The 22,668-nt window shown below is 31.3% G+C and overlaps 1 protein-coding gene across 1 annotated transcript in view; it reads right to left on the bottom strand.

Moving 5' to 3' along the window:
* The window catches only part of LOC129744092 (lachesin-like), a 355,022-nt gene that overhangs the window by 126,180 nt on the left and 206,174 nt on the right, over positions 1 to 22,668 (bottom strand). Inside the window, exon 2 of the mRNA XM_055736457.1 lies at positions 15,924 to 16,030. Within this exon, the coding sequence (XP_055592432.1) occupies positions 15,924 to 16,030 (107 nt within the window). The remainder of the gene's footprint in view (positions 1 to 15,923; positions 16,031 to 22,668) is intronic.

Below are 22,668 nucleotides of genomic sequence, written 5' to 3'. Positions count from 1 at the left end.
TGTGTGTGTGTGTGTGTGTGTGTGTGTGTGTGTGTGTGTGTGTGTAAAATGTTGCTCCTATTTTAATTAAGGAATTCACTCATCAGTTGTCAAAATGCCGTCCAAGAAAAAAGAGCAGCGTATCAAAATTTTGCTCGCGCATCGCGAAAATCCGAGCTACTCGCACGCAAAGCTGGCAAAACAAACAAAACCGTTACAAATGTAATTAAAGTGTTTGGGGAACGTTTGTCGACAGCCAGGAAGACTGGATCGGAGGGAAATCGAAAACCGGAAGCCGCTGAGACGACAAAGAGAGTTACCGGTAGTTTCAAGCGAAACCCTAACCTCTCTCTCCGAGATGCCGCAAATAAGCTGGGTGTATCGTCTACAACCGTGCATCGAGCCAAAGAACGAGCCGGACTATCGACTTACAAGAAGGTAGTGACTCCAAATTGCGATGATAAACAAAATACGACGGCCAAAGCGCGATCACGGAGGCTGTACACGACCATGCTGACGAAGTTTGACTGCGTGGTAATGGACGACGAAACCTACGTCAAAGCCGACTATAAGCAGCTTCCGGGACAGGAGTTTTATATGGCAAAAGGAAGGGGAAAGATAGCAGATATTTTCAAGCACATGAAACTGTCATAGTTCGCCAAGAAATATCTGGTTTGGTCAACCAAGAAATTTACGTAAAAGAGTGTTTGAATAAACGTCTGCTGCCTTTCCTGAAGAAACACGGTTGTTCCGTACTGTTTTGGCCGGATTTGGAAAAAAACAGTACGGTAAAAAAGCCATGGAGTGGTACGCCGCCAGCAACGTGCAGGTGGTTCCCAAGGACAAGAACCCTCAGAACACGCCAAAGCTCCGCCCAATTGAGAAATACTGGGCTATTGTCAAGCGGAACCTAAAGAAGACCAAAAAAAACTGCTAAGGACGAGCAGCAGATCAAGGCAAACTGGCTTTCTGCGGCGAAGAAGGTGGAAAAGGTGATATGATGGCAGGGGTTAAGCGTAAGGCCCGGCAATTCGGATTTGGAAAAGCGGAAGCCTAACTGAATATTTTTCCTGAATTTTATACTAATTAAACTTGGAAAAGAAATTTAATTTGATTTTTAAAATAAACGATTTCACCGATTTACACGCGTTTTCCCTTACCAAATTTTGACCGTATCACCCTTTATAATAACTGAATACTGCGCCTCCACCATCGATCTCATTATCATTGATTCATTTCAGCATAGAATAAAAGTTAAAACTGCTAATGAGAGCTCTATCTCTGATCATGAAATTATTTATTTGGTATCAGACGTAAATACGATCTTAGTTATGTCATTTTCTTTCACGTGAAAAAGGAATTTTTGATGAAACATAAATGAGTCACACAAACGCAACCAATTTGAAAATCATTGCTTGTGGGGAATCACGGGCCACATTTTGTGGGCTATCTTGGGTCTCCAATATTTTGGTGTTTTTATACACGTTCAGCACTTCTAATGCGATAGAGACGAACATAAATCCTATATCAGGAATTTTGCCGAAACGTTCGCAAGCCAGGTTTTAGGAACTATTTGATCATACACAGCTCTCTTTTTTTATTTCTTCATCTTAAATTTCTTGAAAAAAACTAAATGAATTATGAAATTTCAGTTTTGGGTCATTTAATAAACTTTGCACGTCATCTAGTCAATTTGGATTAGGTGGCCCACGTTTCCCCACAGTTTTTCAAAATCAAAAAATTCAAATGCTGTTTAAAAAATATCTATTTGAAATTTTTGTTCACATTGTTTTTCTTTTTTTCATGAGATAAATTCTCGTTATGATATTTCAATTCAAACGAATTCATTTTTTTTCAATGATGACCTCAGTGTCTGAATTTCGAATGTCAAAAAAAAACTTCTTTTTCGATTTTGTAACAAATCAGACAGCAGTAATCTCAATCTCCAATGAATGCAGCTTGAAGAGTTTTTAAATGATTATGAAGATTATGGAAAAAATTAAATTTCTAAAACATGCATTGCCGGAACATTTGAGTCCAAAAAACTTGAAATGGATTTCGTATTACAATTCATATTTAGTGCCTTAAACTGGGGAATTTTTTATCAACATGATTTTTTGCAGATAATCATCATTAACTAAGTATAAAGTTGAAATATTTGAAAACTGTTTACTACGTTTGAAGGCCAGTGAATTGTGTAACAAATAAGCTAAATGTGGTTTGTATTAAAAGATTTTTTATATTACTGAAAATATCCTTTTAAAATTTTAAAATATCTGGTTTTTTTAAGGCTCACAAACAAACATCTCTCCTCATCAAATTCAAGCATTTAGGAGCCAATGGGTTGTTAAATGTGAAAGTTCAACTGTTTTCTTGGTTTAGGTTAAGTTTAAGTGTTGTTTTTATGGTCATTTGATGATAATAATTGAATAATGAAAAAAACGGTCATTTCTCATGAAAAAGACCGTATAGATAAAATGGCTAAAACCCTATCAAATGGCTAAATTTGAAGAAAAAAAGAAATTGGGAACAGTATGAGGACTTAGGTAAGATGTTGAGATACGTAAAAACCGTAGTGATCAAAGTTACCTCGAAATTCGAAATCTGGTTTTGAAACAAACATTTAATTATAACCTCCAATGTCGTTTGAATTTCCTGCAGTCAATGATCATGTTTAATACTCGAGTATTACTCCTCACCTTAGAAAGGGTTTCAAAGTTTTTAGTTATTATGAAAAAGCAACCCCTTCTAAAAAATTTTAAAAAATGTTTGATAAAAGTGATCAAAGTTCTCCCAGCTTATGGTATCTCAAATTTGATATTGTTTTTAACATTCTGAGTTTGTAAATTTAAAACATTTAAAAAATAAAAAGGTGATTTGATTTTTGTATTCTTATCATAGATTTTTTTAAAATTATTTTTAGTTAGTTAGTTGTCCCTTGTTTTTTGGCATTAAAAAAATTATTTTTTAAGTATTTAATTTTTGTATAGTAAAATTTTCCAATACACGATAATTTAGATTCTCAATATCGAAAAAGAAAATCAACTGTTTTTGGCCGACAGTTAAATTTTTGAGTGGTTTTCTTGTTGCCATTTTAAGTTTTCTGCATTTGTCGCTTTTTTTTTTCAACAGAATTATAAAAAGGGCCATTCGAGGTCCACAGAGTCAAAGGCGTTTAAGTGCAAAAATGTTCGGTTGTTTATAAGTGAAAAATGAGTTCAAACTTCTAAGCACTGTTCGATACAAAAACATCTGGTTTTGAAAAATATAAAATGGCCAAATTCATCAACTTAAAACAGTGTTCTTTTGAAATAAGCTTTTATGCAGTCATTACATTTGGCTCCAAGGGCCAAAAGAAAAACCCAAATAAAAACATACTGGTTAGAATATTCCCCTCCACTTTGTGCTTTGATTAATATAGAAAAACTCAAATACAATAATAATATTATTGGTATTGAAAATAAAAGAAACCCTCAGCAAAGTTCAATCATTTTATTTTGTTGATGATATTTAAATAATTTTATTCGTGTACTCCATAACATAATAAACTTAACAGGAGATCAATTTTAATTTACCGGCCGAAAAAAAACATTTTAACTGTTTTTGAAAAATCTTTGAAGAAAAATGTTAGTTGTTTCCGATTATTTATTTGAGTTTATTGGTGAGTGCTTATTTATTTTTTGTAACGATTTTCAACACTTTTTTATTTTAAATAAAATATCCTATACTATTCTGAGGTTAAAAAAAACGTTTTATTTGGATTGGAGGTTTAAATATTCAAAGCGTTGATGAAAATGCAAAAATCATAAACAGAAAAATGAAGGATTTGAAAAATTTGTAAGATTTGTAATTTGTAAAGTGATTTAAAAAATGAAATCAAACATCGAAAATTTTTAACCAATGAAAACGTATTTATCATCCTTTTGAATCCTTTAAATTTGAATAAAAGAAAGATTTTTTAGATACAATTTTAAGGCATAATCTTTTTCTCCTGCTTTTCTTCTGAAATTTATAGGAAATTTTTGTTATTCGAATGTGAAAAAATCATGAGACACACTCAACCGTGATGTGAGTTCACTATTACTGACTTTTCCAAACTGTTTTCGCTCTTAAGGTCAACCTATTTACTGTAATATGAAGAAAAAAAAACAGTATCGAAGGGTGGCATATAAAATTTTATTTGAAATGAGTATGATTTAGTCTCTAAAAAATTTAATGTGTTTGAATGGTGGTCGAATATTTTCGTGACATGATTTTCGCATGAATTTATGACTTTTTACGTCAATGCATATCACTTTCATTTCCTGTTCTCCCTGAGGAAATATATAATTGAATCCTTAGAGCAAGTTGTACATGAATTAATTACCCACAATTTGATATATGTACGTAGCATTCTGATTGCACAACGCAACACACACAAAGATATTCCTCTTTAAAGTTGTGACGTGAATTCAGCCAGTTTAAACAAAACAAGGGTTATTTCAACTTATTCATTCTTAAATTTTCAGTTTCTTTATCTAACTTTTTTTTTGTTTTTATTTACACTTACATTACTACTACATTTAAAGGATTCATACTGTTTCTAAGAATCTACATTTAAATATCCAACAAATGTTTTAAAACTTTTTTAAAATATTTTTTTTCAAAAAAAAAAAAATTAAAGAAGTTATGTTCAATTTGTAGAAATCCATCTGGAGAGTCAACACAGCTTCAGAGCATTTTTTTCTCATTAATTTAAAAAAAAAATGTGATGAGAATTCACTCATTCGAGCTTTTGAAGCTCAGCTGGATCTCTACCGATTTCTATAAAATTCAGGTTTCAGAATCGTCCCATCTTTTTCAAAGAAGATTTATATTTTTTTTGAACATGTAAAAACTTCCTCGTGGAACAAAAAAAAATTTTTTTTTAAATTCATTCTGCTCCAAATGACATGAACCCGCAAAACTGTCCGGGGCTGCGCCCGGTGCACAGTGGTTTATAACTCGAAAAACGTGATCAGGGGCTTTTTGATGCCTTAGATGTCAAAATAGTTTAATTACATGTTCTACAATGTTTCATTATTTTTAATTGCGCGTATTTTGCCGTTTCTATTTTTCTGATCGATTCACCTAAAAGTGAGATATTTTTTTAATTTTTCGAATTTGTCATCCAACCAAAATGATGAGTTCAGAAAACTTGTAGACAATACAATTTTTAAAAACTTTGTAGAAGATTTTGAAGCTCTATCTCTCAAAACAACAGATTTATAAACATTTTTCTAAAAACTAACCTCAAAAAACTAAATTTTCGTTTAACTTTTTTCAAAGCGACTTTCGAGTCTTATTTTATATGAGAGAGTTGTAACATTTGTAAAAATGCACAACTTCATTGAAGGTGTCAAGTTTCTATCTTGACGTTAAATGGTACTGTTTGTGTAATTACGTTTTAAAATAGCATCCCAAGCAACCAAAAGTCACATATTCACTTGAATGAAGACATTGATAGTTACATATTGGCTGGCAAAGAGAATCAACTGTCCAATTCCCTTTAGTGAACTTCATGTACTCATTAATGAACTTGAAAGTTGCAAAAGTTATTAATATGTACGTTGTATGTGACTTGTTTTGCCCAATTCCCTTTCGTGAACTTTATGTACTCATTAACGAACTTGAAAGTTGCAAAAGTGATCTATAAGTACGTTATACGGGATTTAAGTTACATAAAGGGCACAAAAGTGCTCAATACGGGATTTTGTAAGTCACATAAAGTGCACAAAAGTGCTCAAAACGGGATTTGATAAGTCACAAAAAGTGCATTGATGTGCTTTCAAAATCGAAACACCACTACGAGTTTTAGTTTCAGTTAGAACAACATGTAGGCATGGTCTTGTGGTAGCGTGTTCGATTCTCACCACGAAGGTCGGGGTTCGATCCCCATGCTGGGCATGTTTTTTTCAATAAGAAATTTAGTAATTGAGTGACCATTCTGATGCGATATATGCAGGAAATGTAATAAATAAGCAATTGAGCAATTTGTCGAGTTTGGAATCCGGCGCGTGGAACATGGCGGCACCGGTACAGGACACAGTAAATAATCAAAAGAAGGTGATATGAGCCGAAGCCAACAATTCAGTTGAGATAGAGAGAGAGATTTTTTTGCTCATTTTGCGAATTTTTGGAAGCTGAATTAAGAGGCCGTTGAAAGCTGAATAGAAGATCATTAAGACTTATTTTGGAACTTGAAAGTATCAATAAGAACTTAAATTTTGAGCTGCATAGAACGTACTTCATATCAATGATGGGGCTGAGTAAGCGTTTTTGTACCTTTTTTATGGGACTTTTGGTTGCTTGGGATATTTTCATTGATCCATATCTCTAAAAGTTGCAAACTTATGAAATGATTTACTTACTATAATGGAACTAACGCTTCTAGACAGGGCCAACTCTTCAATCTTAACAAATTAAGAACTGTCGTCTTCACTTGTCAATGGTAGGAATAGAAAAATAAGAAGATTTCATCCTTCCTTTTGCTAAAAAGCAAGATTTGCCAGGCTGGCTTAACAAAAACTTCAAAACTACCATCTTTCAGATAAATGATTTTAGTAGTAAAACCTAATACATACAAATGAAATTATATGTTCATTAAAGCTCAAGAATGTGCCTTTCAAATGTATATAATTTTGTTTTCATAAGTTTGCAACTTTTAGAGATATGGATCAATGAAAATATGCTATTTTAAAACGTAATTACAAAAAAAGTACCATTTAACGTCAAGATAGAAACTTGACACCTTGAATGAAGTTGTGCACTTTTACAATTGTTACAACTCTCTCATATAAAGTAAGACTCGAAAGTCGCTTTGAAAAAAGTTAAACGAAAATTTCGTTTTTTGAGGTTAGTTTTTAGAAAAATGTTTATAAATCTGTTGTTTTGAGAGATAGAGCTTCAAAATTTTCTACAAAGTTTTTAAAAATTGTATTGTCTACAAGTTTTCTGAACACATCATTTTGATTGGATGGCAAATTCAAAAAATTAAAAAAATATCTCACTTTTAGGTAAATAGTTAAGAAAAATATTAATGGCAAAATACGCGCAATTAAAAACAATGAAACATTGTAGAACATGTAATTAAGCTATTTTGACATCAAAGGCATCAAAAAGCCCATGATCACGTTTTTCGAGTTTTAAACCACTGTGCGGTGGAGCGTTACTGGACAATCATGAAGCGGAAACTTTGGAAGAGCAAGAAGACAGTCAAAGACGAGAAGGAGATGTTAAGAAAACGAAAAAAAAACTGTGAAACTGGTACCGGATGTAAAGACTTTGATGGAGGGCATCAAGCGAAGATGCGTTTACTTTAACAATCAAGGCTCCGTCGATTAACTTCTCTTTTGATTTTTGAAGTAAATATATGTTTAAAACTAACCTAAACGCTTGATTCGTCTCGGTGGTCGAGTGGTTAGCGCGGTAAGACGGAAATCGCTGGTCCACTGATGGCATGAGTTCGATTCTCATCTCGGTACTGGGTGTTAAATGTTAATCTAAGTTGTTCACGTAATTTATTCAGTCTGTAAAGCCTAAATCGGCTAAGACGGTGTATGTCTTTTTAATTCTAAACATCATATGAAAATTGGCATGATATTATCGGTGTCGCAATAATTTCAAGTTCGCCGTTTGATACCAAAAAACGACAAAAAAAAAATGCAAAATAAAAAGAGAATGAGTCCAAATCATATCGACTCAAAAATTAAGAATTCAACCCTCCAATGCACAGTGGTGCAGAACATCAATCTAGCTGTACGAAATTAATAGCGCCCAGGGATGAAGAGATAGACATTTCATGTCTTCAGCAACATTGTTCAGTTTTACAAGGAGCGTATTCTAGTATCACAGTAGTGACAGGACTTTAACATATTGAACAAACTTATGTATTTTGATCAGATAAACAACTTTGTCGAAGACATCAAAGCCTAATTTGAAAAACAAAAAAGTTAGCATTTTTATCTTGCTATCGGTGGACCCCTCGGCAAAAATTTTGATACTAGAATATGCTCCTTGTAAAACTGTCTATCTCTTCATCCCTGGGCGCTATTAATTTCGTACAGCTAGATTGATGTTCTGCACCACTGTGCAATGCATCGATTTACAAAATATTTAAAACAAGCTTTGACAATTACGAGTCATTTGTTGATCAAAGTTACGCTAAAGATTAAAATGAAGATGGTACATTTTCTAAATTTCGTAAAGAATTTTTGAATTCAAGATGTATTAAGAAGATCTCAATGGTTCTGAGCATCGATTTTCGTTTGCAGCTCCGTATGGAAAATGGTAGGTCATTTCATTTGGAAGAAGATCAGACTTTAAAATTTGTTCAAACAATCGAACGATTCCCAAATAAGTTGCAATCATTTGTTGATACCAAAATTAAAACTCAAACCCAAAAATCATTCAAACTACGCGTCACACCATTACCAATAACTTAGAAAAGCATTCAGTCATTCCAACGTACAGGTTAACAGCTTTTAATAGACGGACTCCCAAACAAGGTGAAGAAGCACAGACACTAGTTTCGTTTCTTGAAACTGTCTCGCCGATAAACGATAAGCGCGATAAATTAAAAGCAAATCCCCTCCCTGCCTTCTCTGTGTCATTCATTGATACAGTCACCCGTCGCTCGCTCTTTCGTCGTCCTATCTGTGACTAGCTGTAAGGCACGAAAGTGACACTTTCATTTAAGGATGGTAGCTCGAATGGAATCCCTCCTGGACTCGGAGGGAATTGGTTGGAGCAAGGATGCGGCAGGCGGACCCCCAGTACAGTTCGAATTCCAAATTGTGCATCGCTTTCCTGTTCGGATTTCGATTTGGCACTGGGAGCTTTCGTTCTTTTTCCCCGGCTTCTTTGGCCAAGAAATCACGCGAATTGACTTCGATCTTGTCGTACATAATTTATATCTTTTTGGTACTTGGCTTTTAAGAGCAGCAAACGAGACATCGGCAACCGTAGGGGATCGATTTTGAACGAGAGTTTTCGTCTGTTGAGTTGCCTGTTTCTGTTGGCTTGAGAAAAAACCACAATACGGTATCTCAGTAAGAATAAAAAAAAAAACATTGAATATTTCAAGAAAGAATTTTCAAATTTTTGACAGAGTGTTTTGGATTTTTTTTTTCTTAAATTTAAATAATTTGCATCTTGCATTTTTGACAATGGTTGGAAATTGTTGCCTACAATTATAATATTTTATAATTTGAAACAAGCTCAGTTATATTTCGCATCTGTTTTTTTATAAATGTTGAAATTTTGGAATCTTCATTTGTTTTTTCAAATTTCTTCATATGCATTTGCAATATTAATGCTTCCTGGCACTTTTTGCAGTTGTTGAAAATCCTAGGGATTTAAAGAATGTTTCCAGTATTTTATCGATTTTGAACTTATGTCCATCTTTGTAGCTTATTTGTCCGAATAATTTTCAAACTGTAAGCGATCCTCGTATTGATTACCTTGAAGAATTTCTGAGATTTTTTAAATTTGTTCCAGGTAGATATAAAAATCCTAAATGATAAAAAAACTGGTCTCAGTTTTTTCTCACTCATTTATACTTTTTCATTATTCTGGGCACTACATAATGACTTCACATAATCATCACATTTAGATATTTTTTACAATATTTACAGTTTTGGATAGAAAACAAGTAGACATCTGACATCACAGACAACTGGACTTACATTTCCCGATCAGAAAGTTCAGCAGATTCAAAAAACTTTGGACAATTAAAACGAGAAATTTCAGTTAGTACACCATGTATTGTCACACCTTTTTAAATACTTAATTATCTCATATTAATTCCTTGAAAAATAATAAATGCCGAAACGTCGGATGAACAAATAAAAACCGTTTTAAGATTATTACTGACTGAAATAAAACTTAATTAGCGGCTGAAATCTGTTGTAAGCTTAGCATGGACCACAACAAAAAAAACTGAATCGAAATCATCTAGATTTTATGATGAAAGTTGCATCTTTAATAGAAATCGATAAAATGAGAGCTTGTTATTAGATTTACCGAATTCCTGTTTGTGTTGATTTAGAACTCATTTGTTTTTCGCTAATAAATAGACAGAAGTTATTTAAGTTTTATGATGACATACAACTTTAGTTCTACGATAAACTTTACTGTAAAGGAAACCTCTTCTACATTTTTTTAAAATTGCATACCACATGTGCTCGATAACTTAATTTCAGTTTTTCGGTTGCAAATATTGTACATATGTACTTGTCGATTTGTTTCCTAATCCTGATATTACTGATCCGAAGCAGACTTAACAGTCATTTGCTATTTCAACTCGAAAAAAAACATAGACCAAAGATATCTGACACTACAAAAGTTGTAATTTTACGAAAAAAAATTAATCTTTTTCCAGTCCTCTCATGTTTTTTTCTAAAATGAAGCTTTTTATAACTGCTCATACAGTCAAACAGTGGCCATTCATATGGATAGTTTGATTTACATAATTTGAAACATTCTGCACAAATAACAATTTTAATTGTGATTAGCCTTGATTTTATACCGATATCAGTAAACTCCGTCTAAACGCGGGTTGGAGACTTGATCCTTTATTTCCTAACTCTTGGCAAAAATCAAGCAAAATCCAAAGATACGAAGTCCGTTGAGTACTTTTGGCAACTAGTTCTTATTTCGCAGTTTGTTGGGGACACAGGAAACATTTTAAAGCTATCAAAAAAGATCTTCAGGTCAGACTTTGTTAAGTTTTTTTAACAAAGCCCAATAATTCAAAAACCAATTTTTAGATAATTTGTTGAGAAAGCATCATTGATATTTAGTTCCATTAAGCACATTTTTCTAGAACATTTGATCTTCGTAGACATTCCAGTTTCGAGATATAGAGTGATCCCCAGGGATCAAATGTCCTCATTCTCCCCTACGGAATCTTAACACAACATCTTTTTAATCATTTAGCGAATAAAAATAGCTTTTCGATGCGGTTTTATGCCAATTCAAGTTCACAGGTTAAGTTTTGGGGTTCGGCAAAAAAGATATAACAAAAGGATGTTTTAAAGTTTAACGCCTTAATGACAGACTGCCAACTTCATTTCGGTTCGCAACTTGTTTGAAATTTCATCAAACTCCTGGATTTTCTTAGAGCTGGAAAAAATCTTATAGAAAACTTATGTAAATTTTTCTTTTATTTTATTCTGGAAGTCTTTGTTTTATTTTATAGTTTTTCTTACAAGGACACAAGAAATGATTTTTAATCTATTTTCAAATGTTGGCCTTGAATTATAGGAACGATAGCTGAAATAATGAAATTAAACACATATTTGAACTCAGCGTTCCCAAATCATTTAAAGTTAGCTCTTAATTTTTTTGCACCTCGTGCGATCAGAAATTGATTTTTTATTTTACTTTTTTTTCATTTTCTTCATGTTTTCTATTGGCTCTTTATTTTGAGATATTTTTTGAAAAAGGTTTGTGTAGAGCATCACAATTTTTTTAAAAATCAAGTTCAACTTTTACGAAAATTACGATAGATTTTCTCCTCAGAAAATGTTATTGAAGTTGATTCCTTGTTAATTTTTTTAATCTGTAAAAACATAAATTTTGATGGAATTTTTAACAACATTTTAACTTGGGCTACCCTATCCTGCAACTTGCAACGCCAAAAAGAGTATATTGAAATCATATCTCAAAATATTAAGCACAAAAGGGGAAAGAAAAGGATATTTTAGGCCACTCAAATAACATCTATTTGTTGCCAGTTATGTGACTTAAACAACTGGCAATTATGATATTATTTTTTGAATAATTTTATCCTTTTTAAAATTATCAACTTAAGTTTAAGTTCTTTTCCTTGAACTTTTTTGATGATAATTCAAAGACTTAATTTTCTTGAATAGATCAAAGCGATGGAAATTTTGATTTTGTACTGAGAAAACATACAAAACATTATAAAATGATGCATTAAATTTTTCTTTTATTTTGTATAGAGGTTTTTTTTATCTTTTCCTCTATGGCGTTATTTCCAATTCGTGCACTTCTGATTTATGTACGAGTCTTTGAAGCCAGTTAGTTTTAAGCATATTGCCTACTGTTTGAACGCTAATTGCATATGCAAAGGCTCTTATTGCCTTTTTTCGAGGTAAAGAAGTCTTCTTAAAACCGAATGTAGTTTAAGCTGTGGATAAAGTAATATTTTAAAAAAATCGTGAACTTTATTGACCGACCCATATTTTTAATGAGAAATCGGACGCTGAATCCGAAAATGAAATTCAAAAAAATCTCAGTAAAACATTTTTTGAGTAATGCTCCAAATTTGAAATTTTGGAAAAATAAAAACAGTACTTGTACTTATATTGTAATCTCTCGGACTGGGTAACAGTAATTTGATATCTTTTTTTTTGCATATTAAACTTTTTTCTCCACTAGCCGATTGTTTTTTATAATTAATTTTATTCAAGCCCAAGTTCAGAAAAATATTTTACTCCAAGACAGTAACACGATTGGACTTGAAACAAAAAAGTCATTTGAAATCTTTGTTTTGAATTCACATTTAAGACCAATAGAAAATCATTTTTTATTTAATGTTACCATCGAGTCTTAAACTTTCGCTAATACCAAATTTTCTCTTTAAAATGTGTTTTTTATAATGTTTTCTATCATAAAGTCACTAATATCAAGAATACTGTTGATGATGCGCAAAAATGGTGTCCACACAGAAAATTTGCACTGCAATCTTTGAAACTGCAACCTTTAAAATAAATCAACCTGTAATTAACAAAACCTGTTATTTTAAACTGTTTTCCTTAAAAGTTAACAAAGATTTATTTATTATTACAGCAAATGTCCTGTACGAAAGTGGCACACTTGAAATTAATTTTCGACCTGTAAAATGTCCTGCTTCTTTTTGTTACAGGACATTTGCGAAATTTTACAGGAAAATCTTTTGCTGTGCATATGATCGTTAGCAAATTTGATCACCTTTTATTTGCAAAAAAGAGATTTCAAATTACTGCTACACAGCAAAAATTATTTCCTGTAAAATTACGCAAATGTCCTGTAACAAAAAGGAGTAGGACAATAACCGCAATTTTACAGGTCGAAAACAAATTACGTGGCATTTAATTTTTAGTGTACATGTACATGTACTTCGTGAACTGAATCTTCGTTAACTTTTAAGGAAATCAATTCAAAATAACAGGTTTTGTTAATTACAGGTTGATTTATTTTAAAAGTTGCAGTTTCAGTGACACGTAATAGTCAAAAATATTTTCTGTGTATGCAGTCCGGGATCATAGAAAGTACAAGTACTTTTTTTATTTTTCCAGGATTTCATATTTGGAGCATAACTAAAAACCTGTTCTACTGAGAGTTTTTTGAATTTCAAATTCGTATTCAGCGCCCAATTTCACATTTATTTAAAATGGCCTTCAATTAACTAAGTTCAAAAATGCTGTAAACTAGTGTTATTGAAGTTGTTGTATTTCACATAAAGGAAAGTATTATAATCAAATCCCAGATTGAATCGATTCATGATGCTTTCCATATTTATCCATCGATTGGAGAATTATACAAGGTAGATAAAACTTATGTATTGTGAATTGAATGAATAAAATGTTGCATTTATTTCAAAATTCTTATTCAAACTTAATGGACTAGAAGAAATAAGTGCGTTTCTCTGATTAAATGTCTCTCAGCAAAAAAAATTCCACAAAAAGAAGAGCATGCTCATTTCTCGATCGAAAAAGAGTATTTACATGTACTCTTAAAAGAATACGTATGGTTTCTTTAATCTAAACTCAATTGACCTTTGAAATTTTTTAACGATTTTTAACGATGAGTCAAATTTTGAAAACATTCAGTTTTCAAAAAGGTGTATTAAACTTTTAAATTAATATAAAAGATCGATTTTACTCAAAACTGACCAATTTATAAATTTACACACGCCATATCATGAAAACTAGCGTTCACAAGAAACATATGACAAATGTTTTGATTTCTGAAAGATCTTCAAAAATCAGTTAATGAACCCTAGGCACAAACATGCTGTTCACTCCTGTTATTTCTTCTAAATCGTTTTAAAAAATGAAGAATAATGTGCCTTTCAAAAAATTAAAGATGCCTTATTTATACATTTTTGTAACAAGTTTGTTACTCTTCGAAACAAAAGATTTAACTTCCATTTCATTCGTTTAAGATAGAAAAAAGTTAAAAATTTATAATGAGAGATTGAAAGTTTGCTCTTGACTTTCAAGCTCTCATTCTTAATATTAGTCATTATTCAATCTGGACGAATTAGATGAAAACTCAACCTTTACTATGGCTTCCATGGGCTCCCAAGTTTAGAATCATATTTTATAATTTTATTTCAGGATAATTTTTACAAATAAGAAATAAATCTCTTTGACGGCTATTCACAGTGAAAACTGAATTGCAACTTTTTTTTAAAAAAATAACACGTTATTTCCGAATCAATATTCGGAAAATACAACGGAATTATAAAGCAAAAATTCAGAATTTTAAAGTCAGTTTAAAAATCATAGCAAATTTGCTTTTTCGAACTTAAAATGAAATCTTCAAATTTCGCTCTGGCAACCTTGCGCTGATATGAAGAAGATATAGAAAAATAAATAATTGAAAAATTTCTATGGGATTTCTGCCATTCATCAACAAATAACGTTTATAACGAGAGATTTTTCAATGAACTCATAAGATGACATTTTCTTAACTCTCTGGTACTCAAAATTCTTATAACAGTTTTATAAAAAAAAATTCGCATGGAAAATTATAGATTCGTAGATTAAAGTTGTATCTCTGGATATCGAAAAAGTTTATGTTGAAAATAGGTTGAAAAAGTTTTAATTTTATTCTTTTATTATGATTTAGATCAATAAGAACAATTCTGGTGAAAAAAGGCAGTGTACAGCAATCCCCTCCTCCCTCATTTTTTCAAAACGAACGATTTTTAACTACATAGATATTAAAGTTCTTTTTACTGGTTGATTTTTTTAAATTTAAAATGTCATACCCTCCTCTTCCTCACGAGCTCTAGAACATATTTAAACTATACAAGTGAACATTGAATGAATTGTTAAATACGACGATTATATAAAAAAAACCAAAAATTATAATTAGATCATTTTGAGAATTTATTAGTGAAAAGGAATCTGAAAATATAATCGCATTACAACAAAAGGTAGTAAATCCTTACTGCAGCCACACCGATCGAAGAGTGACGATTTAAAAAAGTTGGTTTTCCATTTCCCCTATTTTGCCAGATTTTTCGCTAGCACGACGAGGAAGTAAAATCTAAACCCGGGGGGTATCCAAAATCCGTAACGAAAAGCGACACGTTTTTTTCTTGCTCTCAGAATATCAGTCAGCACCAGAGACGATTTATAGGTTTGTTTACGAGATATTCAGCAACACTCTGGTGGCACACACATACACACACCTACACAGAATCCAAACTGGCTAGACGGGGCGACTGATCTAATGGATTTCCAGTAAGTGAGAGAGTGTGGGTGTGTGTGTTTGTGTGCTTGTGTGAGGTATGTGCATGTTCCGATCAAACGCCGGAAAAACGTGGAACGCTTTCCATTAAAAGAAAGTTTTTCCTCCCGCCATCAACAGTTAGCATATCAACAAAGCTAAGGATTTGTTTTTGTTTTGGTTTAGTAACAAGCCTTTTTCTGGTTATTTTTAGCTGCTGACACAACGAAAACAAATCGAAACTATCACTCGTTGACCTTGTTTGATTCCAATTCTATGAGGGATGATGATTTTGATGGATAAACTTTAAGATAAAACGGAAAGTAGAACTTATGTAGATTGGTTTTTGGGGGAATTAAAAGGCAGAATACGTTTTTACATTGAAGATTCTATGTTGCTTAAAGTACTATCGTCAAAACATATCTATCCTGAAAAAAATCACATCTCTGAAAACTTACCTTATAAGATCCAAGATTTTTCACCGAGCATGCCAGCTTGACATTCCGTCCAGCCGGCACGGTTATGTTTTCGATGATGTCCGTAAATTCGGGATCTTCCAGAACAGCTGAAAGAAGAAAGCAGAAATGCGAAATTCACGCGTGAGAAATACAATTGCAAATCAAATTACCCTAAAATAGATGATTCAATTTTTCACAACGAATCCCTTTCTATTCCAAGAATTTTGTTATCTTTCATTCCAAGTTCGCTTTTCCTCTTGATTTGTTTAGCAGCGATCGTAAAGAAAAATATTCACAGACTTGAAACTCTATTCCAATGGTAGAAAAAAGGTGTGAGAAAAATAAAATGGTAATAATACTTCGGTCTTGACGACAGTACAACTCACTCCTAGCCTTGCCTTGCCTGGCAGTGCTCATCATGGATTCAATGAAGTTTGTCTGTCGTTTTCATTAGACGTGAAATAACGGATATTGACACAGAGCAATGCTGGAACTCTGAGCTCAACTGAGCGGATGCTGATGTTTGACGATGTATTCATGAGTTGAAACGAAGTTCAAGGCGTAGTTCATGAATTCTTTCTAGCTTTAACAAACTGGAATTCCAATGGAAAGTTAGTACCGCAAAACGGGGTAATATTAATCAACATGAAATTTTTCCAGATAATCATCAAAAACTAAGTCTAAAGTTAAAATATCTCAAAACTTTTTTCTACGTTTAAAAACCTGTAAGTTGAATTTCGAATTGGGAAAACTTTGGTTTGTTTTTGAAAATTTCAAATGTAAGTAAAAATATAATTTCAAAATCTTGAAATATCTTTTTTCCGAAGGCTTTAAAACAAACACCGGCACATCGCTTTAAAACAAAGGCAACATCGAATTTCAAATCAAATTTAAAGTAGTCTAATAAACTTCATCAAATAGACAAAAAATAGAAAAATAATGAAAAGTGATTAATCTTAGCCCGGATAACGGTACAATGTAAAGTATAAACCAAAACAAGAAAACTTAAAAAGATTAATTTTAAAAAAATGCATAGAGTTCATAATTTATTGTAAGCTGGAAAAACCGGTTATGAACTGTTTTCATTTTTTCTTTAATCCCTAATGACAATCTTTTCGGCATGTTTTTGAATACAAAAATCCATTCACTTCCTTTCTCTGCGATAAATAAATTCATCATAAAGCACAAGCTTTCAGTCTCATAATCAAATAAAAAAATCTAAATATTACAAAATAAGTTTTCAATTCGATGGAATGCAGACTGATCTTCACTAGAAACTCTACACAAAAATTAAATTAGTATTCAAGGGTAAACATTAGATCAAGTTGCGTGTAATTACTCTTAAGAACTCACAAGGTTACCAATTTTCATGTTTAATTTTTATAAGGTATAAAAATATGCTTTAGAGTAATTACGAATAAAATTTTCTTTGAAGACTTTTCAAAATTTTTAAAGAAAAATTCATGTTTAAAACTCCGTACTACCCAAAGCGTGTGAAAACTTTTCAGTAATTTTTGTTCCTTATTTATAGAAATAAAACCCATTCAGGACATTCTTTCTGGTCCGTAAATTTATTTAACAATAAAACTTCATCTTAGCATGAATCTTAGTTGCCGTGTCGGGTATATCAAACAAAAAAAAACCATTCATTGACTTCAATGCAGGTCTCTGAATTTCCGTATTGCTATCATTTTTTGTATCGATGTAATGAAATCCCAATGAAAGCTATATTGGTTGCTACTAGTGGCTCCAGAGAGTAACATAAACACAGCGTTGACAATCGATTTTTTAAAACCAAAGATAAATTTAGCTCTTCAATAACGTTTTGTGTAATATGAAAAATGATATCATCGTGAATGTGAAAATATTTCAGTTTCTATAGTTTATTTGAAACACAATTGAAAATGTTTCAAATTATTTCCTGCATGAATATCGTAAAGAAGTGTTGAAGAGTGTTTTGAATAGATGAAACCTTAAATTTTTCATCCACGCTGTTTTTTCGATCAAATTAAGTTCTTAATACAAATCCCTCGTTCATATTCAGAATGAAGATACTGATAAAAGAATTTCAAATGAAATCATCATTAATATTTCCTCATAACTCAATCTTTTATATTTTTAGTTTTGAGATTAAAAAATATTGAGAAAAACTCAAATTCATAAATTGAACGAAACAAATGCAACATAACTGAAGCGTATTAAATGCATTCGAAAATAAAAACAAATGATTGATTTTTTTTTATTTAATAACCTTAGAAGTTTACAGCATGATCAACTTTAGAATGAAAACAAAGGCAGCAGATCGTGGCCTAGAAGATAGCATCCGTTTCTTCCAAGACAACGGTCATGAGATCGAATCTTGGTCATGAATTAACCTGGCACACATAGTATGTTCAAAGTTGACGGTTTAAGCATTTGTGAAATGCTACCACTTCTTTAGAATGGGGTTTTATTAAGAAGTGTAAGGGAACAAGTTCAGAATTTGAAACCAATCATTTTAACTTCCAAATTCTCATCAAATAGTAATTCAACATTTCAACAAGCTGGTAGCCATATGACAGTTGTTCACAACTCTCTACTAAGTCACGATAGTCAACAGATTTAGCAAAAAGAAATCTAAAACCTAATATCCATTGCTTTATAACTAATCATTTTGATTAAAAAAAAACCATGGTTTATGGCAAACTAATTTCTTCAAATTTTCTTCAAAACACCAATTTCAGCCTCAAATTTATATTGTGTTTCATGTTCTTGAAAATGTTCAATACCATATGTTAAATGAATGTTATAAATTACACAAGGCCAAAAAATACACATTTTTTCCGAGGTGCAGACAATTAAAGAGCTAAATTTGATTTCCGTAAGCCGGGGTAATATTGATCACTTTTATCAAAATTTTCCGATTATTTTTTCTGTTAAGGGGCATGTTTCATATTTAAAAAATCAGTACTCGACTCCAATGAACGTAATTTGATGCTTTGAGATAACATTGATCAGTCTCGATTTTGACAGATTCAACGAGTATTTTTGATCATAAAGGAAACAAAACACCTTCATGATATTTATTAATGCTAGTTCATCAATTTTATCTTGCTTTTTAACGTTTTCTGTTAAATAAACATTTATTATTGAAAAAATACTAGTATGTTGCATACATTTAGGGGCAATTAAAACAATTGCTGAATAGGTTTAGCTAAAAAATACAAATGAAATTTCACCTTATCACATTCCTCTAGGCCCTCCCACTAGTTTCATTTTCGTTTTTTCTTCAAAGTTAACCATTTGATGGGGTTTCTATCCATTTGTCCGATACGGGCTTACTCTTGGAAAATGTCCTTATTTTTTAAATATCACAAATTTATCCCTAGGAAACTATAAAAATAGCACTATAACAATACATATACAAAGAAAAAAAGAAGTTCTTTAACATTCAATAACCCGTTTGCTACTAAATGCATTTAGGTTTCATCAGGAGAGCTGTTTGTTCGCAAGCCTTGAATAAAGTATGTAGATATTTTAAGATTTTGAAATAACATTTTTCCTAACAGAACAAAAATTCAAATACAAACCAAATTTTGTCTATTTGATACTCAAATCACAGGCTTTTAAACGTAGAAAACAGTTTCAAGAATTCAAACAAAAGATTGAGTTATCTGCAAAAATTTATTGTTGGTCAAAGATACCCCGGTGATAAAAGTTACCCCGTTTTGCGGTAGCTTGATTGTTTGAAAAGAATTTTCAATTTTCTCAAAGACCGCAAGCTACATTGACTTCTGCAAAAAAAAATGTAAAAATGTTTTCCTTTTTCTTTGGATTTCCCATTCTCTCAATTATGGGAATTTCAACGAATTTTCAAAGTTTTAAACCAATTTAAATTTAACATAATATCTCAAACAAAAATAAAATCGTTTTACAGGCTTCTTAAAATTTGTTCAATGAAACAAAATCTTTTTCCCTTTCTTGAGATATATTTTTTATGCTAACTTTCCAAGTTTTTGAAAAGTGAATAAGTTAACTTTTTCAGATAATTTATTTTTAGAAATAAGAATATCAAAAGGTAAAATATATTGTCATGAGTGAATAAAGCATAACAACCAATTCCAGAATAAGCTTTTTATTTTCAATGTAAGTTTGTTATTTTTATTCCCCAATTTTTCACAGTTTCTATTTGATCATTCAATAAGTTCAATTCCCAAACTTTGTTAGTACAAGCTTCCAATGATGAATTGAAATGCTGTTAAGTACCGTAAACTGGGGGAACATTTATCACTTTTTAAATTCATTTTTGAACATTTTGGAAGGGGTTGCGTTTTTGTAATAGGTACATAAAAGTTTTAAAATACAGTAAGTATGTGGTAAGGAGTATAACGCATGGTAAGGAGCATAACGCATGATGATTGACAGCAGAATATTCAAACAAAATAATTGGCTTTAACTAAACTTCTGTTACAATACCAGATTTCATGATTCGGGGTAACTTTGATCACTTCGATTTTAGTGTATTTCAACATCTTCAAAATTATTGGTTTAATGCCAATTAGCACTGAAAGCTTAAAACATCAATAACAGTAATGTTTTGTTTTGACTCAATTGAATTTTTCAACTTTTTTTTTAAACAAATATACTCAAAAGATGACCAATGTTACTGCATACATTTAGGGGCAAAAATTACAAACATTTCTCAATATTTGTTGGCCTCAAAAACGAATAAAATTTTACCTTCATGCAATTCCTTCATACAATGTTCTTTTTTATTCAAACTAAACCATTTGTAAGGGTTTTTAGCCATTTATTCTATACAGGCTTTATCAAAGAAAGTGTCCGTTTTTTTAAATAAACAAAAATTATCACATAATGACCATAAAAATAACTAAAAAAATAAAACTATAGGCGCGAATGAGGATACTTGATCCCTGTGGATACTTGATTCCTTCGCTGTATCTTGTAACAAATATCAAATGTTCTAGAAAAATGTGTCAAAACGAACAAAAAAACAATGCTGTTACCATTAAAAAATTTGTAAAAATTTATTTTTCGAGTTTTTGAGCTTTGTTTGAAAATTTTTACAAATAGTGATTTGAAGATCTTTTTTCATGTTTCTACCATGAAAAAATTATAAAAGATATTACGTTAGAGTATAATATGAACTTCATAATGTCATATTTTTAAAAACAATAATTAACTCTCTATTTTTTTAAAAAGAAGTTTTCCAAAACGTATGTTATAGGTATAATTGATCCCTAGAGTCCTTAAAGGTATATTTTTCTTCTGAATGGATCGTGATCATTGGTTATCATGAAATAACAAATATTTGTCCAATAATTCATGTTTATCCAGTAATTATCTGTTAAAAAGTACTAAAAATAATGTATTAGTCTAAAAACTAGAAAATTGCGCCTTAAAGTATGCAATGTCTATTGGGTAGTAGACAAACTTTTAGATTTCCCTTTGTTTGATGCTTACAAACTGTGAAATGAGAAATAATATGGCAAAAAATAGTTGACGAATCTTTAATCTTTAATTATTGAATATTTTAATCTTTAATTTTTTAAGTTTTATTTGTATACTGATTCTGATAGAATATTCATTCATATTAAAATTATCATAAAGATAACTCGACCAGCTCAAACCTGTGTAGGGGAATGAGGTGGGACCATCATCATCATCATCATCATCTTTGGATTTAACTAGAATTTTGTCCAGATTCAGGGCACCCTGGATTAAGGATCAAGTCTCCATTAGAAAAGGATCAAGTCTCCAATAACTTAAAAAATATCACTTTTTTTTTGTCTCACGAAAATGTTTCTTGTTCATCAAGTTCATGTATCTTTCTAATTTTTGGAGCAAAAAACACATGAAATTATACGTTGTCAGAAAATGCAAAAGTTATGATGAAACTAAGAAAAGGGGATCAAGTAATCCCATAAGCCTCTACCTATTCAAAGGAAAAAAAATCAAACTTTCATATAAAACAACTCATTTGCTTCTTAATGAAATAATTAAATCATGAAAGGTGTTTGTTTGTGTGTTTTAGAAAATAGATATTTTAAAACTTTAAAATAAGATTTCAAGTACTATAAAAAATCACCAACTACAAATCAAATTAAGCCTATTTGAAACTCAATTTAAAGGCTTTCAAACGTGGAATACAGTTTTCGGATATTGTTCTTTCTGGATGTATTTCGGATGCGAAATAGACAAGACACCTTCTCTTGTCGACGACTAAAACTTAAGAGATTATTTTATTGTCTTTGCATAACGATTACAATTTTTACCGCGCAAATCTTAGCAAATAAACAATATGCCTTGATTCCTGGCAACATTATAGCGATAGTCCAAACAAACCAATCAGCTAGTTTACATCCAGGCGTTTTCACTAACATCTCAGGGTGACCAATAGTGTTGAGATTCAATAGATATTTTAATTTCAGACTTAATTAATGATGATTATCGGCAAAAGTTTCATGTTGATCAAAGCTCCCCCAGTTTACGGTAATCATTGTGAATATCAAAAATGAACTTTTTTGCCTTTTATTTTGATCGTTGAAAGAATAGGAATTTAAAAATGATTCAAGATATTCCTTTGAAATTTCCTGAGCTTTAAATTCTGGTTTTATTCGAAATTTAAATTCGTATTCATTTTCTGGTTTTTCGTTAATATTTATTTCATACTAGCTGACCCGTTGTGCTTTGCTACACCTTCCGGAAATAAGTGTAATTTGTAAAAATTTATTCAAATTTAGAT

This window comes from Uranotaenia lowii, chromosome 2 (assembly GCF_029784155.1).
Source record: "Uranotaenia lowii strain MFRU-FL chromosome 2, ASM2978415v1, whole genome shotgun sequence".
Lineage (NCBI taxonomy): Eukaryota > Metazoa > Arthropoda > Insecta > Diptera > Culicidae > Uranotaenia > Uranotaenia lowii.
The sequence above is the reverse complement of the archived record's forward strand: the minus strand, read 5'-3'. Positions and strand labels throughout refer to the sequence as shown.